Genomic DNA, 19,749 nt, shown 5'->3' with positions numbered 1-19,749 from the left:
TTTGTGTATACTGTCCATGTAACGTCTGATATTTTGAGATGTTTTGGTTGTGGAGCGGCAGGACACCTGATCCGCGCGTGCCCGGAGAGGGCGGTGGACGCGCCCGTGGTGTCCGCGCTCGCAGCCGGCCCGACGGTGTCCGTGCCAGCGGCGGAGCCGCTACCGGTTGACTTGTCCACGGCCGGGCCGCCGGTGCTGGGGCCCGCGCCTGCGGCGGATCCGCTGCCGCTGCCGGTCCCTTTGTCCGCGGCCGGGCCGCCGGTGCTGGGGTCCGCGCTCGCTGCGGAGCCGCTGCCGGTTGTTTTGTGCACGGCTGAGCCCGCGCACGCGCCCGCGGCGGAAACGCCGGTGGTGGAACCGCAGGTCAGTGGGTCCGTGGCAGAGCCAACGGTTTCACACACAGAAAGCACACAGGCAGATACACACAGTATCACACACACAGACACTCAGGTCACACAGAAAGCAGATAGTGAGCACACTGCAGCCAGAGTAGCTGAGTCTGTTCTGGAGGATGTTGAAATGGATGAGGATTTATTAAGGTTGCCTGTCAAAAGAAAAAACGAAGAAGTGAGCAAAGGCAGTGTGGCACAGAAAGGGAAGGTGTCAAGGACAGAGTCGCTGTGTTCCTCCTCTCAGCCAGAGGGAGTCGCAGAGGACTCAGAGGACAGTGACAGTGAGTCATTCGTTGACATGGTTGAGGTAGAAAAGGGAGAGGAGTACTCTTTCCAGAGGATCAGATCCTTTCTGGCGGGAACTAAGGGGTTGAGGGGGGTGAAGTTAGAGAATTTTTTTGCTGATTTGCAGATTTTTCACAATTCTGCCAAGGCTCTCATGCGGCGCCCAGAAGCCTTAGGGGAACCTGTCTTCAGCAGCCCAGAGAAGGCTAGGTTAAAGAAGATACTTCAGAGGGTTAGAGAGGGAAGTGTAAATAATGATGAATAAGTACATCTTGTATTTATTATTTCTCTTTTATTTTTCTTCAGCCAGGTTTTTGATTTTGTTAGGATGCAACTATAATTTAATTATGAGTGACATAAAGCTGGGCTCTTTAAACATTAACGGTGCTCGGGGGGATGCGAAAAGAGCATCTTTATTTACTTTAGTAGAAAACAAGAGTTTAAATGTGACGTTTCTCCAGGAGACTCACAGCACTGCTGAGAACGAGAGTGACTGGAGGAGGGAGTGGGGGGGGGGAGGGTTTCTTCAGCCATAAGTGCAGCAATAGTGGAGGGGTCGCAATTCTCTTTGCAAGGGGCTTTACACCCTTCTCCTGTACGGTCGATGAGGTCATCCCAGGACACTTGCTAAAAGTAAATGCTGAATTTGAAAAAGTTAAAATATGTTTTATAAATATTTATGCTCCCTGTGTGGGCGCAGAGAGGCTCTTGTTTTTTGAGAAACTGAAAGATACTCTTAGCACCTGTGATAGTGAGGAGTATCTGTTCCTGGGGGGGGACTTCAACTGCACAGAGAACCCTGTGCTGGATAGGAACCACCAGGAGCCGCATGCTGCCTCAAAGAGTGCCTTAATGAGACTCACAGAAACCTTTGAGCTGTGTGATGTGTGGAGGCACTTCCACCCGGGCCAGCGGCAGTACACGTGGGTGCACTCTAGGGATAACATGTTGTCTCTAGCTAGGCTGGACCGTGTCTATGTGTTTAGCCATCACATTAATGTAAGCAGAAGCTGCTCCATCAGTCCAGTGGGAATCTCTGACCATTCCCTTGTACAGGTCTCACTTTTTATTAATCATGTTAAGTGTAATAGTGCGTATTGGCACTTTAATGCTTCTCTGTTGGCCGACAACCATTTTAAAAATGTTTTTAAGTTTTTTTGGGAAAACTACCGGTTATCTAAGAGTGAGTACAATTCTCTTCAGCAGTGGTGGGATATAGGTAAAGTGAAAATCAAGCAGCTTTGCCAACAGTACACTTTCAATGTCACAAAGGACATGGCTAGATCTCTGAGAGCTCTGGAGAGAGAAGTGGTGGAGCTGCAGGGTTTGGCAGACTCCACAGGAGAGCGAGAACATGTTAAAGTTTTCAAAAGTAAAAACTCAGCTCTGTCTGACCTGCTGGGGTTTTCTGCTCAGGGTGCTCTGGTCAGATCCCGGTTTCAGAACATCGTGAAAATGGATGCTCCCTCTCACTTTTTCTTTGGTCTCGAGCGTAAGAATGGTCAGAGGAGGCTGATGCACTCCCTGCGATCCAATGCGGGGCAGCTGCTTCAGGAGTCCGCCGACATTCGTCAGTGTGCTGTGGAGTTCTACAAAGAGCTCTACCAAACAGAGTTCCAGGCCGAGCCAGAGGTGGCGCAGTCGTTCTATGAGGGCCTTCCTAACGTCCCTGAGGAGGACCATGCAGAGCTGGAGGCAGAGCTCTCTGCCCAGGAGCTGCAGGAGGCCCTGCAGAGCATGCAGAGTGGGAAGGCTCCTGGCATAGACGGCCTGCCTGCAGACTTCTATAAGGCTCTCTGGCCGGTTATAGGAGACGACCTGCTGAGTGTGCTCAGAGACAGTCTAAGTAACGGGAGGTTGCCTCTGAGTTGCAGGAGAGCTGTGCTCACTCTCCTCCCTAAGAAAGGAGACCTGCAGGAGATTAAGAACTGGCGTCCTGTGTCTCTACTCTGTACCGACTACAAGCTGCTTTCCAAAGTGTTAGCAACGAGGCTGAGAAAAGTGATGGAGCATGTCATTCACGTAGACCAGACATACTGTGTACCCAGCAGGTTGATAACTGACAACGTGACTCTAATTCGGGATGTTTTGGACCTCTCCGGTTCATTGGGCTGTGAGCTTGGTCTGATTTCTCTAGACCAAGAAAAGGCTTTTGACCGAGTTGAGCACCAGTACTTGTGGCAGACGCTGGAAGCTTTTGGGTTCAGCTCTGGTCTCATAGCCAAGATCCAGGTCTTGTACAGGGACATTGAGAGTGTACTGAAGATAAACGGTAGTTTGTGTGCTCCTTTTGAAGCTCAGAGAGGAATCCGACAGGGCTGCTCTTTGTCCGGGATGCTCTACTCCCTGGCCATAGAGCCCTTTTTACACCGGTTAAGGTCCAAGTTACAGGGTTTCTCTTTTCCTGGCTGTAGGGATGTTTTTAAATTGTCTGCGTATGCGGATGACATAATGGTCTTTGTTAAAAAACAAGAGGACATCAATGTTTTAACTGAAACTGTGAGCAACTTTTGCAAGATCTCATCTGCTCGAGTCAACTGGGGGAAAAGTGAGGCTTTAGCAGTAGGAGAGGGCAGCATTGACAGATTGTTTTTACCTGGGGGCCTTGGTTGGAAAAGGGCAGGGTTAAAGTACCTGGGCATTTATCTTGGTGATGACACGTTTTGTTTGAAAAACTGGGACGGGCTTATCGAGAAAGTGGAAGGCCGGTTAAAGAAGTGGAAGTGGATCCTTCCCAAACTTTCTTTTAAAGGGCGTATCCTTATTTTAAACAACCTTGTTTCCTCCATGCTGGCTCACCGGCTGGCATGCACCGACCCGCCCGTAAACCTGCTGTCCAGGGTGCAGGCTCTCATGGTGGACTTCTTCTGGGACCGCATGCACTGGGTCCCTCAGAGCGTCCTGTTCCTGCCAAAGGAAGAGGGGGGACATGGCCTGGTTCACCTGGCGAGCAGAGGGGCTGCTTTCAGGCTCCGGTTCGTCCAGAGGTTCCTGACTGGACCTGCTGACCTGGTCTGGAGACCCGTAGCTCGGGCCTTACTGGAGCGCTGTGGTGGGCTGGGTCTGGCTGAGTCGCTGTTCCTCATGGACCTAAAAGGATTACGCCTGAATAATCTCTCAGGTTTCTATGGAGGTCTCTTCAAGGTGTGGGGACTACTCAAAAAAGAGAGACCAGACTGCTGTGGCTCACTGTTCTGGCTCCTCAGAGAGCCGGTGGTCCGTGGATCTCGTTTTGTGTGTGGAGTAGGGCCTTCTCTACAACAGAGACTCTGTGAGGAGAGGATCCTCACGCTGGGCCAGGTGGTGGAGGTGTGTGGCCCCCGCCTAGACAACGCTGCAGGCCTGGCCTCACGTCTGAGCCTCAGGTCAGTCCGGGTGGTCAGCCTCCTGCTGCAGAGCTGGAAACAGCAGCTCAGCCAATCAGAGCTGGCACTGATCGCTGCTCACTGTAACGGACTGAAGTCTCCAAATGACAATGACTCTTTTCCAGAGATGCTATGTTTTCCTGATCTCAGTTGTGAGGGTTTTTTGTTAAAGTTGAACAATGTTACCGATTTTAAGTTTAGCACCATGTCCAACAAAACCTTTTATTATTTGGTGACAAAGGTGCTGAATCAGAGCAGACTCCAGGAGCGAGTGGACACCCAGTGGAGAGCCCACCTGGGCCTGACGGAGGCTCAGAAGCCTGAGTGGAGAGCGCTCTACAAGCCTCCGCTGACTAAGAGGGGTGGGGACCTCCAGTGGAGGGTTCTCCACGCTGCGGTAGCGGTAAATGCGTTTGTTTCAGTGATCAACCCTACAGTGTCTGACGCCTGTCCTTTTTGTGAACAGAGGGAAACCATTTTTCATTGCTTTACAGAATGTGGTCGACTCCTTTGTCTTTTTCAGTTACTCGCTCAGATGTTGATTTTGTTTAATGTGGTTTTTTCAAAGTCAATGTTCATTTTGGGTTGTAGGTACAGCCAGAAGCAAAAGTGCAAAAGTCAGCTTTTGAATTTTTTGTTGGGGCAGGCTAAAATGGCCATCTACCTCAGCAGGAGGAATAAAGTTGCGGAGTCATTGGATACCGATGCAGTTTTGATTTTCAAGCGGATGGTAAAAGCAAGACTAAAAACAGACTACAGTTACTTTTGCTTAACCAAAAATGTGGGAGAATTTGAGGCCATGTGGTGTCTTAAAAATGTTTTGTGTTCTGTGGTGAATGAGGATCTTATTTTCAGTCGTTTTCTGAACTGACAATGTGTGTCATTGTGTCTGTTTGGTTATTTGCTTTGTGAATAAAAGTGGTTTGAAAAATCAAAAAAAAAAAAAATCTCTCTCTCTCTCTCTCTCTCTCTCTCTCTCTCTCTCTCTCTCTCTCTCACATCAGCAGCAGAGGACAGTTACAAGTAATGTGACACCGGTTTCCTCTCAGGTAAATACCCACAGACCGCCCATCTAGACTATGATTGGTTGCAAAATGGAGGCAAAATGCAGTTCTATTTCGTATAAGGCTTCGCCCTCTAAGGCTATCGCTATTGGGTAATCCCACTGCGCATGCGCAGCACTGACAGACTTAATCCACGCCCACCTATGACGTGGGCCCCACCTACGGTCTCACTTCGGTATAAATAGGAAGTATGCCCGTCAATCTGCTCCCACTTTTCTTCAGCACGTAGTAGCAGAAGCACTGTAGTAGGCACATTAGAAAACAAAGATTCCTCCCTTACGAAGCTTTGTTTCTAGTGGAAAGATGGAGATGAGCAAGGTAAGTCGGGGCTGCGTCCGGAACTGCCTTTCAAGTGAGACGGGCTACATAATGAGTTTTGACAAACACTCACAGTGTGAGTCCTGCTTGGGGTTAGAGCATGCGAAAGCTGCTCTTTCCCCACAGGTGTCATGCTCATTATGTGTCCGGCTCCCTCTGGCCCTCAGACAGCAGAGAGCGGACGCTCTCGCTGCTGCTGCGGTCGAGGATGATTGGGCAGTCCCAGAGGTTTACTCTGTGGACGAGGCCCTGGACTTCTTGGATCCGAGTGGAGGGCACGAGTCGGACGACTACGCCCCCTCCATTCACCAGGTGGTTCCCCCATCCTCTCTCTCCTCCGGACGGAGGAGACAGAGCGGGGTCCCGGTGTAGGTCCGGTAGACGGACCAGTGGTCTCTCTCTCCGCCGTCACGGCTCTGCCGTCGATTGGTGGAATTCTCCAGGAACTCCCGGAGATCATCTCTAAGGCAGCCGCCTGGCGAGATCTCCGCGTTCCCCCAGCTCAGGAGAGCACGTTTTCGGATGACATGTCCGGGGTGTTCTCCCAGGCACAGAGGGTCAGGAGTGACCCGATCTGGCCACGCTTCCCGCCCATTAGGAAGTACCAGGAGGGGGCGGCGGCGAACCCCAGGACACTGAGGGCTCCTGTATCCACGTACGTTCCCCTCACGAGGGTGGAGGGATTTACGGATAAGGGTTTTCCGACCGTGCCGCCTCTGGAGCCGAGCCTCACGACGTTTTTTGGAGTTAAGCAGGCCAGCACGGTTGCCGGACGGCGACCCATGCTGACTGCCTCCAGAGATCAGTTTGTCGCCCGACAGACCGACCGGATGCACCAGTGTGCTTACCAGGCGTCAGCGGCGGCCAACAATATTGCATTGCTGGTGAATTCCATGGTACGTATAGCTGAGCAGTCCGACACCATGTCCTCAGGGGAGGCTGAGGAGATCGGTAAGGCGGCCAGCACTGCACTTACCCTGAGCGCCGCAGTCGCAGTTTCGCAGGCGCGGATTGCGACGTGGGTGACTCAGGTCCACCGGTACCTCTGGCTACAGCAGGGATCTATACCGGAGGGTGCAGGGAAGGAGCTGATAGAGGCTCCAATCAGTCCGGACGGACTGTTCGGGCCTCAGTTCCACACCATGGTGGAGTCAAGGAAGTCTGCATCGGAGCAGGCAGACGACATACGGCGTCACGTCGGATGGCTTCAGCCGGACAGACGTCCCCAGCAACAGCAGCAACAGCAGCGACAGCAGCGCTCGCAGCACCTGCAATAGTCTCAGCAGGGGCAGCGCGGGCAACGGCGAGATCAGCAGCGGCGCCAGAATCGCCCTTCGGCGGCTGCGGGGGCACCGTCCCATGTCTCCGCTCCTCCGCCACAGAGACAGAGTCTCCAGGCGACGAGTCGGAGGGGAACGAAGAACCCCCGCTCCTGGTCTGCTCCTCCGGCTCCGAGAGAGCCTCCGAGGAAGCAGAGCCGAAAGTGACTTTTTGGGGGGGATTTGCGGGAGTACATTTTCAATAAAAATGTTGAAAATTCCAACAGTGTGTCTGTAGCAGCTGTTTCTCACATTTCCCCCACACTAGTCAGGCCGACTGTTGTTAATCTGTCGGTTAACAGACAGCAAGATTCGCTGCATAAACCAGCTGTTTGTAACCTGTCGGTTAACAGACAGCTGGGCTCGCCGTTTGAGCAGACTGCCTCTGACCTGTCGGTTAGCAGGCGGCAGGGCTCGCTGCACAAGCCAGCTGTATATAACCAGGCGGTTATTAGACAGCGGGGCTTGACGTGTAAACCTGTTGCCTCTGGCCTATCGGTTAGCAGGCAGCACGGTTTTTCCTCTGTCCCAGGTGTGCCTGCTTCACACGGTCGTAATGAGCCTAGGGCTGTTATTACGCGCTGTATGAATAGCACTGCACACACCTCCGCTCTTTCCTCAGGCCGGGGTGAGATGCAGTGTGTGGAGACCCGGTCGCAGCCCTTTCGGGCGGGGCCCCCCTTGGGTTGCTTCACGAGCAACAGCGGCAAGGGCTCTGGCATGGCTCGTCACCATGACTACCACAGCACAACAAGAACAGGTTTGCCCGCTCTCGGAGCATTGCTCAGAGTGGCGGCGGATATGTTTGATGGACAGATGGATGAGCAGGCTGATCAGCAGAGGGTACTCTCTGCAATTCGCCTCCCCTCCCCCGCAGTTCAATGGGATTCAGGAAACACTCCTGTCATCCCAAGAACAGTGTCTTGCGCTCCAGGAGGAGCTGCAGGAACTCCTGGTAAAAAATGCGATTTCCAGAGTTCCTCAAGGAGAAGAAAATCGGGGGTTTTACTCCCGTTATTTTCTTATCCCAAAAAAGACCGGGGGAATGAGACCCATCCTCGATCTGTCAGCATTCAACAGGGTGATAATGAAAAGACCTTTTCATATGCTGACAATCAAACAGGTGCTGGAAAATTTTCACCAGGGGGACTGGTTTACGTCAATAGACCTGAAGGATGCCTACTTCCACATAACCATAATCCCGAAACACAGGAAATTCCTGCGTTTTTCTTTCCAGGGGATTTCGTACCAGTTCAATCGACTGCCGTTCGGATACTCCCTGGCTCCTCGCACTTTTTCAAAGTGTGTGGAGACGGCTCTGGAGCCGCTTCACAGAGGAGGGATGAGGGTGTTATTTTATCTGGACGACCTGCTGTTGCTGGCTCGATCCAAGGACGAGGCTGCTTTACAGACGGTACAGCTCGTATCTCATCTGTCAAGCCTGGGTTTCATTGTCAACTGGAAGAAGAGCTGTCCTCTTCCCTCCCAGGTTATCATTTATCTGGGAGTGGAATTGAACTCAGCCCTCATGAGAGCGCGACTCTCACAGCAGAGAGTGGAGAAAGTGACAGCTCTCCTCCGACGCGTCACACCTCGCAGGGTGGTGACAGCCCTCTCCGTGATGCAGCTGTTGGGCATGATGTCAGCTGGTCACGTGGTGATCCCTCTGGGACTCCTTCACATGAGGAGACTCCAGAGGTGGTTTATTCGCCTGCACATCGACCCCGTGCGGCAGAAGAGACGCATGGTGTACATTCCCCCTTCCGTGGGTTTGGATTTAGCCTATTGGAAAAATCTCCACGTCCTGTCAGTGGGGGTTCCCCTGGGCAGAGTGACGTCACACACAGCGGTGTTCACAGACGCATCTCTCGCAGGCTGGGGAGGAACGTGCATGTCGCAGGCAGTGGGGGGACAGTGGCCGGCTCACATGTCTCTCCACATAAACGTGCTGGAGTTAAACTCCGTATGGAGAGTAATCCAGCACTTCGCCCCGTTGCTGTTCAAACAACATGTGTTGATTCGGACAGACAACAGAGCAGCGGCGGCATACATAAATCGCCAGGGAGGCGTACGATCAGCGCAGCTGCTGAGCACAGCCAGGCGGCTGCTGTGCTGGGCGCAAACACACGTACTCTCTATCAGAGCGGTGTATATTCCCGGCGTGTTGAAAAGAGAGGCGGACCTCATGTCCAGAGGAGGTCCTCGTCAAGGGGACTGGAGCCTCCACCCCGAATTGGTCTCCCAGGTATGGAGCAGGTTCGGGAGAGCGGAGGTGGATCTGTTCGCTGCACGCGAGAACGCGCAGTGTGCCCTCTGGTTCTCCCTGAGAACGCAGGACCACCCCCCCCTGGGCGTGGACGTGTTCGCACACAGGCCGTGGCCAAAGGTGTTGTTATACGCTTTCCCACCAGTCCCTCTGATCCCTCGGTTCCTGGACCGAGTGCAGGAGGAGAGACTGACAGCGATTTTAATAGCACCGCACGGGAGCGTCCTGGTTTCCATGCCTACAGCGGATGCTGTCAGGGAGGCCGTGGGAAATTCCGTGGCGCAGGGACGCTCTCTCCCAGGTGGAGGGAGCGATCAGCGGTCACCCAGTATTGGGCCAACGTTTGTGGGCATGGCCCCTGAACGGGAACATTTAGAGGGGATGGGCCTCTCTAAAAATGTTATTAGTACCATTCAGGGTTCAAGGGCGGCGTCCACCAGAGCATCCTACACAGCCAAATGGGCAGCGTTCCAGCGCTGGTGTGTAGGGAAAAGCCTGGACCCCGTTACGTGCCCCCTGCCTCACGTGCTGTCGTTCCTCCAGACCTTACTAGACAGGAATTTGGCTTATAGCACGGTCAAAACGTACGCTGCTGCCATCTCATCTTGCCACGTAGGGTTTGGTGTCAGTACGGTGTTTAGTCACCCTCTGACAACACGCTTTCTACGGGGAGTACAGAGACTCAGACCGGTGTCACGCGCTTTGGCGCCTCAATGGGATTTGGCGTTGGTGTTACGCGCACTGAGTAAAGCTCCATTCGAACCTTTATATCAGGTCCCCCTGAAGTTCTTGTCAGCCAAAGTAGCTCTGCTCTTGGCCCTAACATCAGCTAAAAGGGTGAGTGATTTGTCTGCTCTCTCTGTGGCTCCGTCATGCCTCCAGATCCAAGGAGATGGCAGCTCAGCTGTTTTGCGCCCTAACCCGGCTTTTATGCCAAAGGTTATCACAAGCTCTTTTAGATCAAGAGTGATAACTTTGGATGGTTTCTTCCCTCCTCCTCACTCATCGGAGGAAGAAGCCACATCTCATCTCCTCTGTCCCGTACGTGCGCTGTCATGCTATATTGCACGCACAGCCACATTGCGTAGATCCCAGCGCCTGTTTGTGCATCACAGAGAGCACTCAATAGGGCAGCCTCTGTCTGCACAGCGCCTGTCACACTGGTTGTGTGAGGCTGTGCCACAGGCGTATGTCTCCTCTGGGAAGGATCCCCCGGAAAACATCAAAGCGCACAGCATCAGAGGAATTTCAACCTCTACGGCTTTGCACGGAGGAATGACAGTGGAAGACATTTGCACTGCGGCATCTTGGTCTTCCCCCTGCTCTTTTATTCGTTTTTATTTGAGGGATGTCTCCCATTCCTCTCTTACTCATTCAGTACTCAGTGTCCTGTCAGATTGAGTAATGTCAGAGACTGAACGGTGTGCCCTCTCTCCTACCTGTCGGCACTGAGAGAGCTGCCCCTTTTTCCCCCTCTTTTATCGTTTTAACAAGTGGGATTTTTTATCTCTACTTTTTAAAATGCTATATTTCCAGGGACTGTGATGCTCCTTTACGCATGGGTTATTAATTGAGTAGATGTGTTTTTGTACTTCTGGTAACGGACGGACCAGTGGGGCGTGGACTACATCCTGCTTCGCCCTTAACCCAATAGCGATAGCCTTAGAGGGCGAAGCCTTATACGAAATAGAACTGGGGTTACGTATTGTAACCCAGCTTCTATGAGTATAGGCGCAGCCCTCTAAGGTTCGGGCCCCACTGGCTCCGCGAATAGCTGAAGAAAAGCTGTTTGTGTGGGAGCAGATTGACGGGCATACTTCCTATTTATACGGTAGTGAGACCGTAGGTGGGGCCCACGTCATAGGTGGGCGTGGATTAAGTCTGTCAGTGCTGCGCATGCGCAGTGGGATTACCCAATAGCGATAGCCTTAGAGGGCTGCGCCTATACTCATAGAAGCTGGGTTACAATACGTAACCCCAGTTTCAAATTCTGCCATCATTACAGCAGAACAACCGGATGAAGATCCTGGGAGCAGCACACTCTTAATGGTCGGTAAAAACTATGGATGTATTGATAAGAACTGAAAAGTGAGGTTGTTGAATCTTTAAAAAACGTTTTCTCCCTCCGCCTCGGACTATTTCTCCAGTTCTTTTTCTTTTTCTTGCTGCACAAACCGAAAGTAACAGCTTTACAATGGGCGGCAGTGGTTCAGTCTGTAGGGGATTAGATTTAGGATCGAAGGCTAGACTGGCTGCCTCCGCTCTGACCTCTCAACTGCATGTGCATGTGTGCATATAACTGTGTGTGTGTATTTTTATATGTATGTGCATGTTGTGAAAAGTGTGTTTGTACTGTATGTACCTAAAAACGCATGGGGGATTGTTCTTCTTTGCTTTAACGGCGAGTCGCAACCACTATGAGCATTATCGCCACCTACTGTTGACTTATTGAACCTTCAAGTTAAATCCTTGTCCTCAGACCAGTGTTTTTGAGAAACTTGAAGATCAGTTTGGGCATTGGGATATATATTTTTTAAATCCTCTGGAGCAGAGAGAGGAGCTGTGGATTATTGTTATTGATTAGTGCATCAGTGTTTCTTAGGGTCAACAACACTAAACTCACAACTTAAAATGAAAGCGTTTAGTTTATTTAAAGGGGACCTATCATGCAAAATGCACTTTTGTACGTCTTTTATACATGAATATGTGTCCCCGGTGTTCCAGGGAACTCACCAAGTGTCAGAAAACACAACCCTCTCTATTTTCCTCCATACCCAAATCTCTAAAAAAGGGGCTGCAACGGATCTCAGGGATGCAAACTTGTCACCTTTCGGCGAAATTCGCCGTTTTGAATCCAAAATAGGTCGTTTGTGTGATTCATGTAGATCTGCAATAAAAATATTTTTGGGGTATGGGGGGGGGTCTGGGACCCGGAGTAATCTGCGGCCGCGAGCTGTTATGTGCCATCATGACACGCATGGTGTTCTTTTTTTATATATTATAATGAAGCGCGAGCTGTGTGCTCGAGTCTTCCTGCCTGTCGGCTCTGCTGCTCCGGGATGAGGGTCTAGCTTCAGCAGCTACATTACCTACGGGTGCGTTCGTTAATATTAACTGTGCGGTCCGGAGTCACTGTGGCACAGACTGGACCGCTGGTGAACAGCTGTTAGAACGGGCCGTTCAGGTGTTCAGATCAGAGCTCCCTGTCGGAGCGGCAGAGCGTGATGTGTACTGAAAAGTGTTCCTGTCGCAATATTATCGTTGAGCTAGCTAACTAGCATACATTGTCACTATCTGCTAACGTTAGCTTTAGCCTTCGTTTTCAAATAGTTTTTTTCATAGGCTATAAACGGAGGTGGTATAAGTATATATCTTGTACTTGAGTAAAAGTAGAAGCACTCAGATATTGTACTAGAGTAAAAGTAGAAGTACTCAGATCTTGTACTAGAGTAAAAGTAGAAGTACTCAGATCTTGTACTTGAGTAAAAGTAGAAGTACTCAGGTCTTGTACTTGAGTAAAAGTAGAAGTACTCAGGTCTTGTACTTGAGTAAAAGTAGAAGTACTCAGGTCTTGTACTTGAGTAAAAGTAGAAGTACTCAGGTCTTGTACTTGAGTAAAAGTAGAAGTACTCAGGTCTTGTACTTGAGTAAAAGTAGAAGTCCTGCATTCAAAATGTTCCTCAAGTAAAAGTAGAAAAGTATTCTCATCAAAATATAGTGAAAGTAGCGACAGTAAAAGTAGTCGTTGTGCAGATTGGTCCATTTCAGAATAATATATATGATATGTTTTATAATGATTGATCATGAAAGTGTTCTCAAAGCTGGTAAAGGTGCAGCTAGTTTGAATGACTTTGTATACTGCAGGGGTAGCTTGTGAATTTACTCCAGGTGGAACTAAAGTCTGATTTAACACTTGATTATATTTCACATCATTCATCCACATCTGTAAAGTAACTAAAGCTATTAAAATACATGTAGTGGAGTAGAAGTACACCATTTACCTCTGAACTGTAGTGGAGTAGAAGAACAAAGTAGCAACACATTGAAATACTTAATAAAGTACAAGTATCTCAAAATTGTACCCAAGTATAGTATTTGTTGAGTTTATGAACTTATGGCGCGTTTCCACTACACGGCCTCGCTCGGCCTCGCTCGGTATGGCTAGGCCTCGTTAGGACTGGCTCACTTTATGGCGCATTTCCATTACAGTTTAGGAACTGGGGTAGTATCTATAGTAACGCAGTGTAGGCGGAGCCGTGACGTCATCTTCAATGAGAACCCCAGAAAAACAACACAGCCGTTAGCTGTTAGCACTCAGAGCTCACAGCTCCTCATATATGTTCAGAAACTAGACAAAAGTTAAACAAGTACAAACCACAGACTGCCTGTGTCATGGCGAATACAGTCGCTGCTTTATTTATGTCTGTATAGGCCGTTGTTGTGAGTGTGGACGGTCGGAGCATATACTGCGTTAGCTTAGCCAATCTCCATTTAGAAAACACGCATTTTAAAAGGTTTTTCGCCTGCCGTCTGTCTGCAGACTTGACAAAGCATTAATTCATGGTTTTTACTAACCGGTATCAGTATGTTGTTACTTCGGCATCATTTTGAAACGTGTATTACAATTAAATCACGGTCAAATATGTCCATCTTGTTGTAGTTGTAGCCCCCTTTGCCAGCGATGCTCTCTCTAGTTTAGCATACTCAGCCCGACTCAGCCTCGTTGTCTCTGGCCCTAGACCCACGATTTTATGAGGCCAGAAAAACTGTGAATTAGGACCCGCCGGCCGGTACTAGGCCAAGTGGAAACGCAACCAAAGACGGGCCGCTGACGTCACAGCCCTCTTAAACCGTGCTCCGCGCTGTAGTGGAAACGCGCCATTAGTTACTTTACACCACTGGCTATACAGATAGAAAGACTAAGCCTTGCACAGAGGCATGAAAATACATTTTCAAAATGCTCAACAGTGCTGCCAAAATTATAAACTGACTGCTACACAATTCAAATAAATGCTTTTATACATTTCTATTAGATGTCACTCTTTGGCGTTTCTGTTATTATTAACTGCTTTAGTTGTTCTGACTGCTAAAATCCTTTGTTATTCCTAATTTTAAAGCCGATATTCCGTGGGGTCGGGGGGCTCGGATCCTTGTCACCTTTTTCATACCTGATGAGTTTGCATCCCTGGGATCTGATAAAAACTGATCCAGATTTGAACACTGTCCTGACCTCAGGACAGTGGCGCTACGGCTATTGGGCCAACTCCACCAATCAGGAGCAGACAGCCACGGCCATTGCCGTTCGAAAGCGCTGGAGACGCTGTAGTACATATGCCAGGCCAGTAGATGGTGCTGTTCTCACTGAATCTGCCCTTGCAGAGCAGAGCTAAAAAAAAGTGCAAAATGAGGCATGGCTAAAATGCATGATCTGTTTTGTATTTTGAAAAGAAAAAAGTATAAATATGCCTTATATAGGTATGGTCCTACACTATATTATTCAAATATAGCATGATAGGTTCTGTTGTGCACCGACAGAAATGCTAGAGAGATGCATGTTATTTACGTTTGCTTTCTCTCATTCCAGGCTTCCTGATTATTTTCACCTGTGTCTCCTGTGCTCATCAATGTCAGCCCCGCCCCTGATTGGTCCCACCTGTGTCTAGTTACCCTGTGCTTATATTCCCCTGTCTCCCAAGTGTTCTTTGTCAGTTCGTATTGTCTCTTGCTATGGTCAGGTCTATGCTCTTTGTAATCTTGTAAAGTTTGATTCCTCACTACGTGAGCACTTTCATTTTGTTCCTCTATTTTTGTCATCTCGGTTAGAGATTTGATAGTTACCTTTTTTGTTGTTCATTGCTGTATTTTGGAAAATAAAGTATCTTACTAATACTTTACCTCTGTCTCCCGGGTCGTGCAATTGGGTCCTACATCCTAAGTGTCTGAGTTCGTAACAGAACGAACTGACCATTATGGACCCAGCCGACCCAAGAACGCTTCACGCAGCGCTGTCAGCACAGGGCGTGAAGATCTTTCATCACGAGGAACAGCTGGGCCTAGTCAACCAGGAAATGCAAGAACTAAGAGGACGCCAGGCCGGGATTCAGGAAGCATTATCCACACAGATGCAACAACTGGCTGTCCAAATGAATCATTTTTTCACTCACCAACAGACTGCTCCTCCGGTGACGTCATCCACAACTGAGAGGTTGCCTGTCAATGCTCCAGCTGATTTCCCAAGTCAGGCTGTTTCTTCCCCTTTACGGCTGGCTCTTCCGGAGAGATTTTCCGGAGATTCTTCTAATTGCAGAGCCTTTTTGGTACAGTGCGATCTGCATTTTCAACACAACCCAGGAGCCTTTTCATCGGACCATGGTAAAGTGGCGTTTATTGTGTCATTTAACGGGAAGAGCTGCAGCCTGGGCTACTGCAGAATGGTCAAGAGAAACTGAACTATGTTACTCATTGACCGATTTCATAGAGACTATGAGTCGTATTTTTGACCCACTCATCGCCTGCTACAGAGGCCAGCAGAAAACTTTTTCATATACGCCAGCTCAACCGCCAGGTGGTTGATTACGCCATCGAGTTTCGCACAGCAGCAGCGGACAGCGGATGGAATGTTCCGGCTCTTCGTGACGCCTTCATGACGGGACTTTCGGAACCGATAAAAGACCAGCTGGCTCCACTGGAGACACCCCGGGATCTGGAATCTCTCATCGCCGTGGCCATCCGGATCGATAACCGTCTTCGGGAAAGAGAGCGGAGCGTCGACGCAACCGAGACGTTATTCCCAGCTCCCAGAATGCATCTTGGTGGGTCGCGCCGCCAGCCGAGGATGTCCAGCCATGTTACCACACCGTCAGAGGATTACACTTCCGAATGACTCCGGGGAACCCATGCAGCTGGGAAGAACCAGGCTTTCTCTGGAGGAGAGGCAGCGCCGTCTACGGGAGGGTTGTTGTTTCTACTGCGGCCAGTCGGATCATCAACTCGCTTCATGCCCGGGAAAAGATCGTGCTCACCAGTCAAAAGGAGGGCGCTGGTGAGCAAGTTTCCCGCAGACTTTCCTCCTCGACCTGTTACGCAGGTAAACATTTGTATTAACAATCAAACCATTGACCAGGGTGTGTTAATAGACTCAGGGGCTGACGAAAGTCTTATGGACTGGGGCGTAGTAAATCAGCTAGAAATAAAGACTGTTCCGCTATCTCATCCTATTAATGCAGTGCCTTAGACGGCCGCTTGTTGTTCAGTCACCCATTGCACTGAGCCCATCCAGATTACTGTGAATAAGGACCATACCGAGAGCATGGCAATTCCATATTTTTGAGTCGGCTCAGCACCACGATTATTTTGGGGTTTCCATGGCTAAAGATCCACAATCCTCACATTGACTGGCGTTCAGGAAAATTAAGGAATGGGGAGAGGATTGTATGGGCAGGTGTAAACTTTCACAACCTGTTAATGCACCAACAGACTCTCGTAAAATCATTATAGATCACCCCGACTATCCTGATCTACAGAAGGTACCTTCCTGTTACCATGATTTAAAGGAAGCCTTTAACAATCCAAAGCCATGTCGCTACCTCCTCACCGAGATTTTGACTGTCCCATTGATCTCTTACCGGGAGCCCCCATTCCCAAGGGGAAACTTTATTCGATTTCGAGACCTGAGGAGAGCAGCAATGGACGAATACATTTCCTCTTCACTCAAATCAGGAATTATCCGTCCTTCATCTTCTCCAGCCGGAGCGGGATTTTTCTTTGTGGGAAAGAAGACGGGTCTCTGAGACCTTGCATAGACTACAGTCCACTAAATGACATTACGGTGAAGAACCGCTATCCTCTGCCACTCATGACATCTGCCTTTGAACTACTTCAAACTGCCAAAATATTCACCAAGTTAGATTTAAGAAATGCATATCACTTGGTTAGAATAAGAAAAGGGGATGAGTGGAAGACAGGATTCAACACTCAGAGTGGTCACTATGAGTATCTAGTAATGCCCTTGGACTATGCAATGCACCGGCTGTGTTTCAAGCTCTTGTGAATGAGGTTTTACGGGAATTTTGAATATTTCAGTGTTTGTGTATCTGGATGATATTCTGATTTTCTCCCCAGACACTAAGTCTCATGTTAACCATGTCCGTCAGGTTTTGCAGAAACTGCTAGAGAATCAGTTATATGTCAAGGCAGAGAAGTGTGAGTTCCACACAAAAGAGGTATCCTTCTTAGGATACATAATCTCACCTAATCATATGCAAATGGATCCGGCTAAAATCAGTGCAGTATCCCAGTGGCCCTACACCAGACTCCAGGAAGAAGGTCCAACAGTTTCTAGGGTTTGCTAACTTCTATAGGAAGTTTATTAGGAATTTCAGTTCTGTTGCTGCCCCTCTACATGTTCTGACTTCTCCTAAGGTTCCTTTCAAGTGGACTCCCCAGGCGGACTTCGCTTTCCAACGTCTCAGAGAGAGATTCACATCAGCCCCCATACTCACCATTCCAGATCCCCAGCGCCAGTTTATGGTCGAGGTTGATGCTTCCAATGAGGGAATTGGAGGAGTACTGTCTCAACGTTCTGCAGAAGACAACAAGATGCATCCATGTGCTTACCTGTCGCGGGAAACTGACAACGGCAGAGCGGAATTACGACGTGGGGAACAAGGAACTGTTAGCTGTAAAAGCTGCCCTCGAGGAATGGAGACACTGGTTAGAGGGTGCAGAGCAGCCGTTTTAGTCTGGACAGATCACAAGATCTGGAATATATATAAGAAAGGCTAAGCGTCTCAACTCCGTCAGGCCAGGTGGACACTATTCTTTAGTAGGTTCAATTTCACCCTCTCTTTTCGTCCCGGGTCTCAGAATCAAAACCCGATGCTTTTGTCTCGTCTTTATGATCCGGAACCACTTGCGGTAGAGCCCAAGACCATCCTTCCACTTAACCGTGTGATCGGAGCCTTTTCCTGGCAAGTGGAGTCGGACGTAAAAAAGGCGAATGTCAAGAATCCAGCACCTAGCGAGTGTCCCAACAATCTGCTGTTTGTTCCTGAGGCTCTTCACTCCAAGGTCATCCACTGGGCTCACTCATCTGTGCTTTCGTGCCATCCGGGGGGTAACAAGGACAATGTTTCAGGATACAACAACGTTTCTGGTGGCCAGCCATGAAGAAAGATGTGGCAGAGTACGTAGCGGCTTGTCCGGTGTGTGCGTGTATAAGACCTCATCACAAGTCAAGATGGGCTTGCTCCAGCCCCTGCCGATTCCCAACGTCCTGGGTCACACATTTCAATGGATTTTGGTGACAGGATTTCCTTCATCCAGAGGCAAGACTCAGGTCCTAAACAGTGGTGGATCGATTTTCAAAGATGGCTCACTTCATCCCATTGACCAAGCTTCCCTCTGCCAAAGTCAACCGGGCAGAGGTCATGAGAATCACATATTCAGGATCCATGGATTCCCTGATGACATTGTTTCCGACAGGGTCCAGCAATTCAGTTCCGTTTTCTGGAAGGAGTTTTGTCGACTCTAGGTGCCACCGTCAGCTTGTCATCAGGATATTCATCCTCAGTCAAATGGACAGTCGGAGCGTCTGAACCAGGAACTAGAGACTACCGTACGTTGTCTCGTCTCCCGGAAACCAGACTACCTGGAGTGACACCTCACATGGGTCGAGTTTGCCCACAATACTTCTCCTACGGCAGCCACAAAGGTCTCATCTCCATTCCATTGTGTCAATGGTTTCTCAGCCTCCAGTTTTCCCTAACAACGAGGAAGAGGTGAGGGTTCCATCGGCTCATGCCATGATCGACGTTGTCGACGAGTTTGGGCTGGTGCTCGCCAGGCTCTTCTCCGAAGTTCAGCTCGGAATGAAGGCTGTTGCAGACGTCCATCGCAGGGTCGCTCCCTCCTACAGACCAGGCCAAAATGTTTGGCTTTCCACTAAGGGACTTACCACTCCATGGTCGCCTCAAAGAAACTGGCTCCGAGATTTGGTGGGTCCTTCCCGGTGTCCAGAGTCATCAACCCGGTGTCTGTACGCTTGCAACTCCCCAGAACTATGAGAGTACATCCGACGTTTCACGTCAGTAAAATCAAGCCGGTGTGCGAGAGCACACTTGTTCCCCGCCTCCAAGCCCCCTCCCACCGCCCGAGTTCTTTGAAGGGGGTGAGGTTTACAAGGTCCGTAAGCTACTGGAGGTCCGTAATAGGGGGAGGGGGAAGCAATTCCTGGTAGAACTGGAAGGGTTACGGTCCTGAGGGCTAGAAGCTGGGTAGCTGCGTCATTTATCGTAGACAAGACGCTTATCCACGATTTTTACAATCAGCCTGGGCCATCAGGAGTTGGCCCTAGAGGGGCGGGTACTGTTGTGCACCGACAGAAATGCTAGAGAGATGCAGTTATTACGTTTGCTTTCTCTCATTCCAGGCTTTGATTATTTTCACCTGTGTCTCCTGTGCTCAATGTCAGCCCCGCCCCTGATTGGTCCCACCTGTGTCTAGTTACCCTGTGCTTATATTCCCCTGTCTCCCAAGTGTTCTTTGTCAGTTCGTATTGTCTCTTGCTATGGTCAGGTCTATGCTCTTTGTACTCTTGTAAAGTTTGATTCCTCACTACGTGAGCACTTTCATTTGTTCCTCTATTTTTGTCATCTCGGTTAGAGATTTGATAGTTACCTTTTTTGTTGTTCATTGCTGTATTTTGGAAATAAAGTATCTTACTAATACTTTACCTCTGTC

General features: G+C 49.6%; 1 protein-coding gene across 1 annotated transcript; it reads left to right on the top strand.

Annotated features, from left to right (window-relative positions):
• Positions 1-7,476: 7,476 nt before the first annotated feature.
• LOC117469502 lies at positions 7,477-10,691 on the top strand. The gene has a single exon (XM_034113932.1). It carries the CDS (start codon positions 7,477-7,479, stop codon positions 10,408-10,410), a length of 2,934 nt encoding a protein of 977 aa, XP_033969823.1. The 3' UTR covers positions 10,411-10,691.
• Positions 10,692-19,749: the final 9,058 nt, after the last annotated feature.

The sequence above is a fragment of the Trematomus bernacchii genome, unplaced genomic scaffold (assembly GCF_902827165.1).
Source record: "Trematomus bernacchii unplaced genomic scaffold, fTreBer1.1, whole genome shotgun sequence".
Lineage (NCBI taxonomy): Eukaryota > Metazoa > Chordata > Actinopteri > Perciformes > Nototheniidae > Trematomus > Trematomus bernacchii.
The sequence above is the reverse complement of the archived record's forward strand: the minus strand, read 5'-3'. Positions and strand labels throughout refer to the sequence as shown.